At 38.5% G+C, this 16,174-nt stretch overlaps 1 protein-coding gene across 1 annotated transcript; it reads right to left on the reverse strand.

Annotated features, from left to right (window-relative positions):
* Nucleotides 1-4,021: 4,021 nt before the first annotated feature.
* Nucleotides 4,022-14,537, reverse strand: LIPA (lipase A, lysosomal acid, cholesterol esterase; the record flags this gene model as incomplete). The annotated part of the gene is made up of 8 exons (XM_009706666.1): nt 4,022-4,491; nt 5,242-5,313; nt 6,361-6,432; nt 7,633-7,779; nt 9,198-9,334; nt 9,963-10,072; nt 10,471-10,669; nt 14,417-14,537. Coding segments are annotated over 8 exons (1,092 nt in total), but the record flags the coding sequence as incomplete, so codon positions are not given.
* Nucleotides 14,538-16,174: the final 1,637 nt, after the last annotated feature.

A 16,174-nucleotide genomic window follows, 5' to 3' on the forward strand; every position in this document is an offset into this window, starting at 1 on the left:
GCATATTTACACCTTTTCAACCTATACGCTCCTTATGTTTAGGTATACTGAGATTCAAGGCCAGGATCTGAATCCAAAGAAGCTAGTCCCAGGTAAGCAGCTTGAACCCTGAGCCCATGCGTGTGCTGAGTACTTGAGGAGGATGAACACACATCTCTCTTCAGTTTTGGTGAAAAACTTTAGGCTAAACACAAAATACTTTTCTTCATAGAACTAACACATTTTCTTAATCAAAATATTTTCATTCCAACACTCCACCTCCCCAGCCAAGCTTCACTGAAAACCTCTCCAGACAGCATGGAAAGAAATCTTAGTCAAAGGTTTTTTTAATGAATTCCTAACAATGGCTGAGGATGGAAAGCTGCCGACAAAGTAAATTGTTAATTCTCAAGCTTTACCTTATCAGGATCAGTTTTCAAAATAATAACCATCAGTAAAAGATCGTAAAGTTCTTTCATTCAGAATTAGTAATTCAGTAGTGAGAAATTGATTCACATCCTCTACAACTACACACATTCATCATTTGTGGAGGAGTCAGAATGCAGCAGAGACACTTTTCAGCTCAGTATCCTCAGAAAATAAGACTTAGGCAATCATGTTTTAGGTGCGGCTACTGTCCATCCAACCTTTGTAATTTTTTATTTCATTGATGATTCCAATGATTTTGTTCATATAAAGATACTTGAAAATAGGCTGCGGAAGAAGAGAGGCCATTATTAGCATGCTCATGATGGGCAATGCTGCAGCAAGGGTTTGTATTTTATAAGACATCAAAGAAAGGGAGAAGACATTATAAATGCTTAATTATAGGAAAATCTTCCACTAAGAGCCACATTTTATTATATATCAGAAAACCTATTCAGCCATCAAGGTTTCTCTCTCATATCTTACAGATTAAAGCCATTTGTAACTTTCCATAATATTAAAGTATTCATGTTTCCTTTTTTTTGTATGGCACATTCACCATGAAGAGTAACATACAGAAAACTAGTTTATTTTGCTCCCAAGCTGACAAAACTGTTTCTCTTACAGGGCCCAAGGGAGTAGGAGCTGTTTTACCACCACTTCTGATGCTGAGGCACTTCTATGTTGTTTGAGCTGATGTGTAAACCTTTGTCAGTGTTATCACTAGCTACAGAATCGCTAAGTAGTGTAGAAACGCTGTGCATTGAGCTAGTACATCATTCAGCATACACCATTAACATACACGCACTCTACCATCATTAGGCCTTCTATATGAAATGAACAGTGTGAATACACTTGCAGATGACTATAGAAAAATTCTTTTCAAGTTCCAAGGACAACATGTGGACAAAACCACGTGCCTTTGTGTCTGCACAAGCACTCATATGCCCAATTGTGTTGTACATCTCCTAAGTCAAAGCCCTGGAGTGTGCATTCACTTCAGATGCACACAGGTCTGTGAGCCTGGCAATCCATCAGCTAAACAGGGACTACTTTCTTCTGTCTTTTTCGCATACTTTGATCATGTCACAAAATGCTGAGACTAAGTCAGCAGAAGGTGTCTGATGCCCTCTGTTATGCTAGTACACCTCTATATTATCCAAAGCTGATGTTCAGCCAACCTTCAACATCATATTTATATACACCTATAACACAAAGATGTCTATAGAACAGGTGCTAATTATGTCAGATCTGCTTTGAAAAAGGTACCATTCATTACTGATAATTCTTGTTAGATCAAGCTTCTTGCTCTTCTATGTTCAGGGCGTCTTATTTTGCACATTTCTTTCCACTGACACCTCTCCAAGTTTGTGTTACACAGTGCTTCTAACTTTAGCAAGCCAGGGAGAGTGCAGCAGCTCACAATTCCCATAGCCACAGCGAAGCAGAGAAGCTGCATAATGGCTTTTGTGTAAAGCTTTCACTACTCTGGTTTTATTTCCAGTCATACAGAGGGTTCATCAGTTGACAAAGCTGGCAACACACAGGATTTAATAAACCCTGCTATCTTGACTGCACATCTACTGTATTCAGAATGTCCAGAAAGGTACAGCCTGAGAGTATTTATTATTGAAGATGACAAAGGTCAAAAGCTGGGCCAAACGTACCATGGCAAAGATTAGTTCCCTGCCTTACTACATGGTTAAATGCAATTTATGAGATTATCAGACAGTCCATTAAGTAATCCAATTATCCAAGGTTTAAGAATGTGATACAAGAAGCTTTCCAACATGTCAGTGGTTTGAAAGGAGCCTCACCTGGAGGCTTAGAAAATGACCCTGTCTTGTGAGCAGTTATTTACAATTGGTACCTTACTTAAAAGTCTCAGAGAAGTCCCCCAAAACAACATGAATGGCCTTCTAGGCTTAAGAAAAGCTTCTTTCAGGACAAAAGTAAAATGGAAAGCTTACTCGGCTATTTTACTGTTTTATTGTGCTTGTTCTACAGATGAATAATTGTGAAAAACAGACTCGGCTTTCTGGATTCTGTCCCAAAGATTCACATGCATTCAGGAAACAAGAAAAAGTGAAACACAACACATTACTCTCAACTCCAAGCAGGTCTCATGTTTATTGAAATATCTCAAGCTTAATAAACATGATGCTCATGGCTCTTGCTGTATCACATGCCCTTGCAACTGCTAAGTTAGTCACATTGGGTTCCTATAGAAACTTCCTTTCAGCACAGCAAGGTGAAACAAATATGGCTGCTACAAACATAAAGCAAACTTAGAGGTCCTGCTTAAAAAAAACTTAGAGGGCCTGCTGAATTGAATGAGCTATTTTTTCCTTAAACAAAGCCTGAGGATTCCCTGAGTCTGAATTAAGAATAAAAAACCCCAAACAAACCAACCCTAATTAATGGCTTAACCATCTTTTTGCAACTTTTTTTTTTTTTAACACAAAAAGTTTGCCTCAGTTGAAAATGCACTATATTCTATGCCATGTAGAAGAGGCTTTTTATCCTGTTTGGATTACTGACAGAAATCTCAGTTGAATCAAACCATGGCACAGAAATTATTACGTAGACTGAAGCAACTGACTCTGGAGATTGTTCATACATCTACATTTGGCATGGAACTTTTGTGCAATTCAGAGGAGCCAAAGTCCTCTGCATAGTCAATGGAAAGAGCAAGGCACCTATACCACAGACAATTACAGCTCCAAAGTCAGACCTCTGAAGCAGATGTGAATCCTCGTCCTCATTAACTCGAGGCTTAACCCCATTTTGAAGTGGAAACTGAGACAAAGGGAAACTGCTGTTAATACTGCCAGGCTTCACCAGGGTGTTGTATGGTTCCTGAACACAAAGATGGCAAGCACCATATGAGCAGCTAAGAAGTAAACAGATCCTCAAAGCAGCAGATGGTGAAGGGGGAAAGTCTGGGCAAATTAAGTCACTTAAGCTATAGAGTTAATGCTTTGGCTCTTCCCTCACCAGCAGCATACTGGGGGAGCTTGTCTTCTAGTGGTCAGTGCAAAGAAAACAAAACACAAATATGTTACATCATTCTCCTCGAAAGCCATAACCTATTGACAAAGGTTATGAAAGCGGTATTTCTTTTAACTGCTACTCTTGTTTCAGGAATCTGCAAGGGAAAATAATGATCCTTATACACAGCTGGTACATGAAACATGAAAGGCTTTAGGGACACCATTAAATCAAGAAAAATGCAGCAATGAATCAGTCCCAAAAAAGGAGACTTCAACTGACGAAGGTGATCTTCTCTGCCTTCATGACAGTTCTTCTGGGCAATACTGAAAATGAAAGTCATCTGATGTAGCTAGCTTGTATGTGATGGCTAAAATAATAATGCAACAAAAAGTCACTAAGTGCTTTTTAAAGTACCAGCACCAAATGGGTCACTGCAGTACAAGGAGTACTTCCAAAAGGTACTCAGAAATGGCAACGTACTGAGAAATGGCAGTGTTTCATACACAGTGAAATACTGTTTTAACTGTCAAGCACCTGAGGTGCTGCATGGACTAACTTGTCTTTCAGACATGTTGCTAAATCTATATGCACATGACATACTCCTTTTGTGCAAAGTCACATTGCTATTTTTTGAGTACCATGCCACTGTGTGCAAAATCAGCAGGATACAATGAAGATTTCTGCAGGAGAGAGAAATAATATTGAGAAAAACAAATCAAATATGAATCCAATTCAGTACTCATTGCTGGCATTTTAAAAATGCATCATAAATATACAATGTAGCATTATTGCCAGAAAAGTATTTGTTCCAAAAAGACAAATTCCTGGTGAACTAATACTCTGAAATACCACATTGGTTTAGAGATACTTCCTAATCATGTTGATTATTTCATTATACATGCGGTAAGGTGCATCAAGGCCCCAGATGAAATCCAAATGTTCCCATTCTGGAATGTTTTTGTGGTAAACCAAGTTTGTGATCTGAGTGAGCAGCATAGCAACATCCTTTGGGTCTGCCAGCCAGTCCTGTCCACCAGTCCACACAGCAGTTGGTACAGTCATCCCTTTTATTCTGTAGAAAGGGGGAGTAGACTGAGGAGGAGGAGAGTAAAAACAAAAGCATTAGAAAGAATAAGTATTCAGTGGGATACTATACTGCAGTGTAATATACTAGCAAATGCAAGAAGAATGTGTCAGATTGTCATTTTCTCTTCCTCTCTTGGGCAGCTACAGATGGAGTCTTGACTCAACAGAAAATGTAACACCAAGAGTCCTGTAATATTATGGCACACAGAGCAGTAATATTGCCGTTTGAGAAGTTTACAGGACAGCAGGGTAGCAGAAGTCTCAAGAGAATGCATCCCATTCAAGTTATTCCTGAACCACAATCAAATACTAAAAGTGATTGCCACTCTGAAAGTATGATACCGCAATATTTCCCAGTCACTAAAGTGACAAGGGGCAAAATATTTCCAGTATTGCACACAGCAATTTAGAAACAAACATGCGTGGAGATTAAACAGGATGAAAATATGCAATACACATGAAATGATAGTCTGTGCCTTATTGAGAGAAGTGCAGTGAGATCTCATGACCTAGGCAGGCAGGACTCCCCCCTCAAGAAACAGCGTGCCATCACAACTTCAGATCAAGCATGGGCTCCATACTGACTTAGGACTCCCTCAGAGGTCTACAGTCCTGTCTTTTTTTTTAATAAAGGCAGATCTCCAACCTGGTTACTGAGTAACACTAGTGGCAGCATAAACACAGCACCCAGAGAAGTGCCCAAGGACTTTTTTTGTGACACTCAAGAATTACAACATATCCATAAAACATGTCTACCTGGTTGTAGTGAGCCATGTTTGCAGCCTTGCTTCCCCAGTCATAAGCTTTGAGTTCCCCAGTCTTCACAGCCTAGAAATAAACATTCACACATACAAAGAAGAACTGCAATACTTCTATCACAGGAATAAAAAAAGTGTAGGTCATCTGGAGAACTGACCCAAGAAACGGTGAGATGCCAAGTATTAACAAGGACAAGTGTCACTGCTTTTCTCAGTGTCATAGGAGTGGGAAACATTAACATTCACTATCATTAGCCTTTGTCCCTTAAGATTTCACACTGTTTCATAGCAACATTAGGAAAGATTAAGGAAAACAGTTTCGTGTATCCAAAGCCAGGATGTGGCAGCTCCATGCTTGCTTCTTAAAAAATTTACCTTGCTGTCTAAATGTGTATGAACACAGCATGAAGCCGCCTTAGAAAGTCTACTCTGTATGATTTACCACCTATTATTTTTCAGAAACAGAAGTCTATATAACAGGGATCTGGAAAAAAGTCTTCACAAATTTCTTTCCGAGCCAACAGTTGAACAGCTATGTACAGCAGAACACATTGTTTCTGAATAGGTGACCAAGTCCAGTGGTCAGTGCTACTTGTGATCTTGTAGCTGCTTCCACGGCAAATGTCTTCTCTTATTTGTCAGCCTGCTGAGCAAGCTTCAGGCACAATAGCATCACAGGCATGAAATGGTGCATTGAGGTGAAATTCAAAATATACTAATAAAATATAAAATGAAGCCAAACAGAATAGAACAGAACAGAAAGCCTGCTGCTTTTCATTGGCTAAAAATACAACTTGTAATCAAAACAAGGTTTGCTGAAAGGGGAGTAAATACTTGTTACAGCAACCTTCTGAGTTATGTTATTCCATTGCATTGTTTGTTGACCTGAAGTTAGCATATCTTCAAAGAAATAGGGGAGAGGGGTGAGTCACCATAAGTCAGTATCATTAAAGCAGCTGCAGTGAACAGCTGCCGTTCTGACAACTGGCAGTTCCAGAATTTCACTTGGGCTATGCTGCATACATATTTTGGCATTTTATTCCATTTAAATATCAGAGACATCAATGTTCTACAAACAAGCTAGAGTCATGGACATTTGAGATTCTGGAAACTCTACCTGACTCCAGTGGATCATGTTTTGTACAGATGTCCCTGCAGGGCAGTGTGTTGAATACACATCCACTCGGCTCTGCAACAAAATTATTAACACAGTTTACTCCTCATTGTGCAACAGTTCTACCCATTATTGCTTCTTGAACAACTAACAGGAAATTTTCCATTCCTCTTAAAACTGTTGTAAACAAAAGTTAACTGGAGCCATACAAACAGATGAGGTAAAAGGTTCAAATGTTTGGGGGATTAATTACAATTAACTGCAGAGCTTTAAAGCTGAACTTTAAATCTAATAATGATATCCCTTAAGCATTTTTTACATATTCAGAATATGTTTTTAAAAGTGCTAGTATTGTAAGACTTGGTAGCACATTAACTAATATTTAAGTGGACCTCCAGAGAAACCTTGCATTGTTCTACATCTAAACTAGTAGCTGTCAGTCCAAAGTGATTCAGAACTTCATATACTTTGAGTTTAGAAGTACAAAATACCCAGGCAAACTTAAATTCTGGCAGAAAAAAAATACTATCTGCCATTAAAAGCACAAAAACTGTATGTGCTGGGCAAGAAAACAAAAAACTGCATTTTCACCTTGATATAAATACAAAAAATGTATGTTTTTACACACAGAATGGTGAAAAAAATAATGCTAATTTTATCTCACTCCAATAAAAAAAAAAAACTCTCAGCCTTTATCCATCTGTGTGTAAACTGATACCAGCTTCTACAGATTTCAGGGAGTTAGAAACACTTTAAGAAGCATTATGAAAAAAGGCAGTCTCACGTCAGTTGCTGTTAACTAGCTTTTAGATAACAAAACAAGTCCTATGAACAAATCCTTTGGAACTAGGACCACATATGAAGCCATCAGCAAGGTCAGACATTGGTCCCCGAGAAAATAATGGCAGACGTCCACCAAGAGACCAGAAAACTTCAACAGTTCTCTTGAAAACAGTTGAAAACTGTATCTTTATTCCTCACTTCCTTGCAAAAAGAATGAAATACTTGCACTATCATATTAATTCACTTCTCTTACCCACTTCCCTGATAGATCTAAAATAATGTATTTTAGCTTTCCAGTAAAAGGTTAATTCTATCCATCCCAACTGGGCAACTAATCTGTACCATGGAAAGATATTCATCCGAACTCAGTATGATGAAGGAAGCATTAGGGATTTTCTAATTACATGTAAAGAAAAATCAGTACAGTGATACACAGTCAATATCATGTTACAGTTCCCAATAACTTAGCTATTAAAAGTCACTAGAACACACCATATTCAAGTTTCTCTCATTAAAACCGCACAGAAGAAAGAATATGTTGCCGCAAAGGTCATCAAGTATTCTGTGGGTGCAAACATGGGTAGCAAGCCACTTCAGCAAAGAATTCTGAGGGAGGAATTGTTTCTTTCCAAACATGTCCTACAAAATAACAAACACATAGGACAAACATGTAACTGCATAGAATCACCTGGTTTTAGTTTTTATACTATAATATTCTTAAGGTAATTATTTCCGTTTGCACTGGTGACAGGTCTGTCATATGAAAATGACTTATCTCCTTATCAACCTTGTTTGCAGTCCAATGAGACGGTCATGGTTAGTGCTTCTGCTACAAACGATGCAGTCCATTAGCCCCACAAAAAGTACATGGAAATTGGGACACCTTTCCAGAATCCCAAACCTAACCTCAAATTCAAATCAATTTTAAATTCAGTATTTACAGAAATACTGTACAGCTTCTTCTCATCTGAATTCTTTAAGGCTAAAATATGAGCTGCATCTGCTAATGTTAAATGACTTTATACTTGCAACTCTTCAAACCATGTAAGAAAAACAAGTTGTATGAGCTGTGGTGGCCACTTCCTCTTGATGGGTATTTTTAAAACGTTCAAGGATTTGAGAATAACCCACTGAGAACTTCCTTAAAAGTGACAGAGCTCTTTAAAGATAAGACTGACCCATGGGTTTGTCACTGTCATGTACTTCTGCATTCAGCTTTTTTGCAAGTCACTGTGAGAATCAAGTTCCTCAGCACAACATGAACATCAGCACAGGGCACTGATCAGCTACTATTCTCATTAGACAAAGTTCATTACGCGAGGAACAGGAGATCACAATTATTAGTATCACTTTTATGTTAACTGCCTTTGGAGCAGGGAACTAATAATGCAAACAGACGCCCATTAAATCTGTATAAGGTAAGTTAGGGAAGGGTTTATCCCACAGAACAAACAGGTCTGTGTGGGAATCTGCATGGGTGGTGGAAAGAAAAGTGATGATTAAAATTACATACAGCAGGGTGTTCACAATGTCTGACTTCAGGCACTTACTGCAGCCTGCTAGTCTGCCTACATCTCCTTTGATGTTAATGGGGAAAGGTAAACTCCTCCTCCGGATGATTCACAGCATCTAAATAAAGCTGCTGCTCTTAATCACCCTCCAAAGGATTCTCTTCCAACACTAAACGGTTAATTGTGAAACAAATCTGTTAAAAGTTCATGACAATTCAGAAGTATGCTGTATAAAACTATCATATGACTCTTCTAAAACAGACCAACTATTTAATAAATCATGTGATTTCTGAGGCTTAAATTCTAGAAACATGTAAATGGAAACCACATAATTTTACTCCACCTATTAAGTTGTAATAGTAAAATACTACTTTAAACTGATGCAAATTGTCTCATTAGACAGTAATAAAACCAGAGAAGCTGCTGCTAACTTCCATAGCATTATTACGGAAAAACTGGCAGCTATTAACAATCTTTGCTATGCTGTTTTCAACTAGAAAGGGAAACACCTCATGTGGCTTAAAACATTTACACTCAAATACAAACCTTGAATAGCAGGTCAGGAAACACTCCCAATTTTGCCAGAGGGCTAGTAGCAAACTTGACTGTAGCTACTGGTGCCAAGGCAAAGAACATTTTGATTTTCTTAGCCAGCTGTGGCAAAGTTGAAAAAGCAATGAAAGCTGTAAATAATATGAGAATAATTAACAAACCTCACTGACACAAGTTAGATGAGAATTTTACCTGGCAGTGATTCTATAAAATCTAAGAGAAAATGTGCAAAAGTATTTTTAGATTAATAGTTTGATTGTTGTATCTAAGATCAGCTTAGATATTGTAAATTAATCTAGTTACTACAGAACACAAACAGGACAAATCGGAAGGATTGTTTTCTTCTGAAAAACAAGTTCATGCTAACTAACCCAACACTCTTCTAACTCTTTCTATTTGCACGTCTAAAAGCACCTGAGCCAGGCCTTACATACAGCAAAATATTCTGGAAATGGAAATCTTTATTCTAAATGTCTGATGATTCTAATTTTATTATGCATAGTTCATCAGTTTATTTTAATAGAAACTGTACTGGTGGTTACCTATGACTTCAATTTATCATTTCAACAGCTTCCCACTTTAAGTAAACACAGAAAGGTTAAGTCTTTTCATTTTAATGTTGATGAATATTCTAGGAGGCAGCTAAAATCAGAAGCAGTAGATCTCAAAAGTCCTATTTTTTAATCATTAAACCGCATATGTGGAACTTGATACCATTTCAAACTCAATATATTCTAACAAATGTATCTCTTCACATACCCATTGTGGTGCCTTGTGAATGGCCAACATAAAATACTTGTTTCTGGCCAGTTTTCTTCAAAATAAAGTCCACTGAGGCTGGAATGTCATACTTAGCCATTTCATCAAAACTACAAAGCAAGGATAAAAAGTCAGTTGTATAAGTAAAGTTATTGGTGTGGAACAGCTGCACAGAGCTTTACTGCACTGCAGATCAGTTGTCTGGACATAAAGAAAAGCTTCCTTTGGATGAAGCTGAACACTCTGGTGGCTGAGTCTTCACACTAAGCACCAGTGAAAGCAATTAACATTCTACTGACCACCTATGAAGGCTATCTCAGGACACTATACTGACCATAAAACTCCCCTTTACTGCCCCTACGTATGCGACAGCATATGTAACCAGGAAAAAAATATCTTGTACATTCACAATGTGACTGAACTGAGATGATGGGCAAAGAGATGAAGAGAAGCCTGCTTGCAAACAGCATGTGTAGTTTCTCTAGTTTCTCTAGCAAAATCAGGATACCTGAAAACCCAGAATTCTTCTTGCTTCACTGTGAAGTGTGTATGTTTCCTGGACCAGGTATTCCCTCTGCTGTTTCCCAGCCATACATCATAGCCAGCATCTGCCAGCATAAAGCCGAGGCTGTTGTAATCCAAGTTTGTGATCCAATTGCTGGCATCTGCAAGCAAGCCATGCTGCAGAAACACAGCAGGTCTTGGACCTGAAAAATAAAGCATTTATCGTAGCTTCCTGTTCATCTGGAATTGAACACCCAAGAATAATTCAAGTGAGTTACTGAAAGTCTGCTTTAGATTTGTACTTTGAATATTTAATCTACTTGACTTAAATCTACTAAGATTAGGAACTTGTGTAATATTCATCATGCCATGAAATCACGTGTTTTCACAAAAAGCTACTTTTTATCATTAAGAATTTTAAACTAGCAACTTGTTGCAGGCACTACAAGAAAAATACAAGTAGCCCTTACAACTGTTTCAAGCTCACAGATACTCAGCAAAGTGGCCCAAACACAGACACAGCTAAACTACTTATGACCCTTGCCCTGCCTCTAAACCTGGGGAAGGCATTCCCATATATGTGCTACTGAGATCTTTGTTTTCCAGTTAAGATGATGCCAAACTAGGGTGCTGAGCTGTGGAAGTCTCTGCAACTGGTACTGGTATTATCTCTACGCAACTCCTTTCCATTACCAAAGCTCTTGCAAAACCTGAAGAGTAGTATGAGTAGCCAACAAGGGAATCTATGTTTCAAAGTACTTTCTCCCCTTGACTTGAGTAGTTAAAAGAACCACAGTCAAGAGCCAGGTGGAATTTAGGAAGCTTCTCTCCTGACTTCCCCATCCTGAAAAGGGAAATGACACACAGATTAAAAAAACTGAAGGATCTTGCTTCTAAACAAAGGAGATAAATTAACATATAATCCTTTAGGAGGAACATGACCTTCAGAAAATCCAAAGACCTGTCTCTGGATCTCGCAGTAGCACCGGTGTTTTGGGTTTTTTTCCTGCTTTAATAACTGAAGTCTAATAACACAGTAACTTTAACCCAATGCCTGAGATTACTCAGAAATTTACATCCTCCAATGACACATTATTCTACTATAATACTAATTCATGCAATCCTTCCTTCACTGATGATTTAGACTTTGATCTTTCAGCAGAAACAGCCAAATCACAACTGTTTCAGTCACCTACACCCTCTGTTCCAGTTCATGCCCATAAATGTTTGCTGTGAGTTCCAAAATTGTAATTATCAATATTCCTCCCTCCTGGTAACCTTTATACCTGTGATGAGGAACCTTTTCAGTGCCTGCTTTTCCCATTTTGTTACAAAAAAAACATGTGGCATACTGTCCCTGCAACCGGAGCAAACCTCCAGCAGTGCCAAACTGGCACTGGAGACAGTACAGTTCAACACAACTGTTTACTCTGCTGCAATACTGCTTCCTTGCCCTATGAACAGTGTGCAGGATCTTCAAGCCTAACATTAAATCTGTTTTCAGGAATGTTCACTTTTAGCCTTAGTATCTTCTTCCCTCTTACTAAACTGAGACCAACCAACTTCTGATTTTTTGAAGAACAAGCTCTCCTCAAGCTGCTACTTGCATGTTTCATAACATAGGAAGGGGAAAACTGTTTAACTGCTTTAATGCTTTAATTCTGTTCTCCTATTAGCCTCCAATTTCTGCCATTTCCTTTTTCACTTTACCAAGCAGTCACCAGATCTGCACATGAATTGCACAATCATATGACAAACTGACTTGGACAATAATAATTTTGTATCACCTCTGATCCTAAAAACCCTCGAGGAAGAATAAGAAAAGTAGGTCCTTAAACTACCTTTTCCATTATTGTTCTCTTCACTGCAAACCCAAGAAGTGGAAGACAGACTTATTTCCATGCCCTTCTTACCTATGCTATGCAGTTGTTTTAGTTTTTTAGTTAATACTAAAACCAAAAGTCATTGATGTTTTGCTTTTAGGTTCTCTGGACATTTCCTCCCCCCCCTTTTTTTTTTTTTTTTTTTGCTGAGGAACTGTAGCTTTTGTTTCAAAACATCATGTGGTACATAATTCAAAGGGATTCTATTTACATTATGCAGGTATTGCAAAAGAAGAATTATGGCATATATACGCTAAGTCAGCAGCAACACATCATTGCTATCTTTCTGAGAAAAGATACCAAGTCTATAAAAACTTAAGATCAACATGAACTTTGAAATCTTCATTCTTCTAGGAGATCATACTTCCCCAAATGTGCTCAGTAATCCTTGTTTTTAAAATTAAAGCACTTTGCAAAACATGAACTTGGGGTCGAGGGTGTGGCAAAGGGAATGTGGAGAATTCCTACATGTCAGGAAGCCTCTGTTTGCTTATCTCATTGATGAAGGATTCGACAAAATCAACAAGTACAAAGGCACCCTGTCTTTTTCCTGTCGGCTTCTCTGAAATTCTAAAGTACAAAGACACCTGCCAGGTTTAACCGGCCTCATCCATGCACTGATCTTTACATGTCCACCTTGTGAGAGACAGTGGACAGTGCAAACATCCTAACTCATACAAAAGCAACACATAAGGTCAAGAAGAATGTTGCTTGGCCTTTGGCAGATGAGAGGGTTTTTCCACAGGTCTTGTTCACACCCAAGTCTATAGGACAATCACTGATTTCTTTTGTAAGCTTCATGTTTCTACCTCTCAGCCTAGGTTTCTTCCATCCAAAAAGTTCTGAGGCAGTCCTTTGAATATGTACGGTTTCTATGCAAACAAGTTGCTGTTGTATGCATGTGAATGTCTGTAGGATCTTTTATAAGGGCTGGTGACAAGGCTGATACCTAATTCAGCCATTGCTGTTGAAATACACTGTTAATTCCATATGCGGTGTATGAGGACAGCAAGTCAAAGGCTACGTGGCCTCTTCCACTTTCATTTGTCTCATTTTTAAAGCATTTCATCATTCAGTCTCCGCAAAAACCCTTGTCCATATCACTCGTTTAAGTTTCAGCTTACATTCCCTCCATCCTTCCTCTCCCCCGCCTCCTCATCTGTACATGCCATGCATTCCTTCCATGGTTTTACACCAGTTTTCACAGTAATTCTTACAGCTTGTAACAGTGCTCTGGTGGCACAGGCCAGTGCTCCTCCCAGTCCCCCATCAAATCACATCCATAAAATAACCTGGTCTGGACTGACTGTTGTCAGCTACCTGTTATATATCCTAATTTGCACTATATTTTTACATTTCAAGATGTTCTGAAGGGATTTTATCTTACTATATTCTTTTACCTATTTAAGCAGCTGTGTAAAATATGACACCCCAGTAATATGCAGTATTGTTCTGGCTTGTACCTTACTGCAAAGGGAGCTTCAGAGAGGTTAAAACTAATAAATGAATTCTTATTTTATGCAGAAATCAGGCACTAATTATTTTGTGAACATTCTCGTGGAAACTCTTGTAGTTTAGTTATATTTGACCAAAAGAGGCATGTGAACTGCCCCTACTTCTGAAAATGGTCAGGCATATAACTTATTTGTTATAAAGAAGCATTTTTAAAAATGGGGTTGGAAATAACCCGACAATGTTACAATCAATCTCTTTTCAAGAGACTTTATTACTTCAAAAAACCAAACAAACCTCAACCCTTATTTTCCACTTCCTAGAAAATCCAGGTCTCTCAGCCCCTCAAAGAAATCAAACAATGAAGGGCTTGTATTAATGTCACAGAAAGGCAATGCCAGGAAAATATAGCTTTTTAACTCCTTCCTTCCTTTACTCAAGTCACTTTACATGTGTCTTATCTATTTTGGCTGTAACATTCACCAATGAAACATTCTAACTGCATAGGTCATACAGTGTTTAATCTTTTTCTGGATTACTACAGGAGCAAAAGTTTTATAAAGCAAAGAGAGCTTTTTCGTGACTTCCCTTTTTCCAAGCAGACATAAATCTTACCTTTGCTCTTCTCATGGCCTTTTCTTCCATAAGGAATTCTGTTAACAGAAAGGATATACCCATCTTCTGTTGTCACTTCGTACTCCTCACTCGGGTATCCCCTGAAGGTAATAATTTGACTCTGAATAAAGAAAAGAAAACGCTTTGCAGTCAGACTGCCAGCCTCCTTAGTTCATTAACATGTGCAAAGTACTCTGGGTTCCTTCCAAAGAGGGCGATGCGAAATTAAAGGATGTGGTAGGAATGTGCCATACCACCCATCTATTTGATGCAGACAGGTTTTCTTATGAGACTTATCCCAGCACAGAGTCAGGAACTAGCCAGAGCACAAACCTTATCCTAGGAATTTGGGAGGACTCCCTAGCCTGTCCCCATCCACTGTCATATTAGTTACTCACACATTGCTTATAGGGAGAAAGGAGTTTGGAGTGTTGAAAAGGAGATTATGGTAACAGAGCAAAACACCAAGACGCAAATTTGGCAGACAAAAATTGAAACTGTCAGCTCTCAAGGAAAGCAGTATCTTCCAGCAACAAACAACTGAGGACAGCAAAAAGCCACTGGCACCACAGCAGCACATGGAAGAAGAGAAGGAAGAGTTCATCTCTCCTGAAGGGGAAAAGATTTTTTAAAAACATTTTGGATTTGTATCTGAAATTTATGACAAATTCTCTGTTATACACAGGACACAATCATGTTTAAGCAATGTGCTGAAATGAACCACAAACACAGCAGCTTTTAAAACACTAAGGTCACACTCTTCACATGTGTGAGCTGCTGACATTGCCACCTCAGCTCGTAGTTTCATGTGCCATTTCGTACCTACCTTTCTCCTCAAACCTTATGTCTGTTGCACAGCTTTTAAGTGACTTTGCTGACAAGCCAAACAAGAAAATAATAATAAAAAACCCCACACTTGTTTAACGCTGATTTCATTAATAGGTTTATCTCCCATCTCTTATGTCTCGGGCTTTATGTTACTTTCATTTGATGCAACTCCATTAGGACAGAGAACTTCCTGTTTAATTGGTCTTATGACACCAACCATGGCTTGAGAAAAATATAAGAATGCAAGATGTGATCAGAATTATACTCTTAAGCTTCTGGGCAAGGAAGAGAAAGAGCATTTAACTAAACATGCTATTTCTTTAAAATATATCTTTAATCATCCACAGTGACATTAACATCCCAAAATTACTTTAAGGCTAAATTCCATTCAAATGCTATTAGCCTTAGACTACATGACTATTTTCAGTCCTTGAAATTATATTTAGAATATACTGATGACTCAAGCACTTCTTTTCTTACAGACTTTAAGCATTTCTGGCTTGAAATATCTTTTAGCACATGTGAGAAAATGACACAGTTTAGATGGGGCAGAGGAAAGAGCAACTAATACTGGTTACTAACTGCAAATATTTTCTAGAGTTGGCTATTGTGGCAGAAGGAGGATAAAGTTAAAACAGCAAATGCCAAATGGGAAGAAAAGCAGTTGTGGGTAAGAACATTGGAGCACTGCACTAGCAGCACAAGCGTGCTTCATAAACATGTGCTCTTCTAGCAGTTAAGAGCATGTCCTGACTCGAGCAGAAAAACCAATCAGAAAATATGTGAGAGAAAGATTAGCCACAAGCAACAGAGGACGAAGAAGGACCTGGAAGGAGGAGAAGAGAAAGACGAGTATAAGCAGAGGGTGTAAGCAGCAGCGGGCTGACCGCTGACCAGTAGCTGAAGTCTCCCGCGGCTTTCACCGCGGCG

The sequence above is a fragment of the Cariama cristata genome, unplaced genomic scaffold (genome assembly GCF_000690535.1).
Source record: "Cariama cristata isolate BGI_N322 unplaced genomic scaffold, ASM69053v1 scaffold19678, whole genome shotgun sequence".
NCBI classification, from domain to species: Eukaryota; Metazoa; Chordata; class Aves; order Cariamiformes; family Cariamidae; genus Cariama; species Cariama cristata.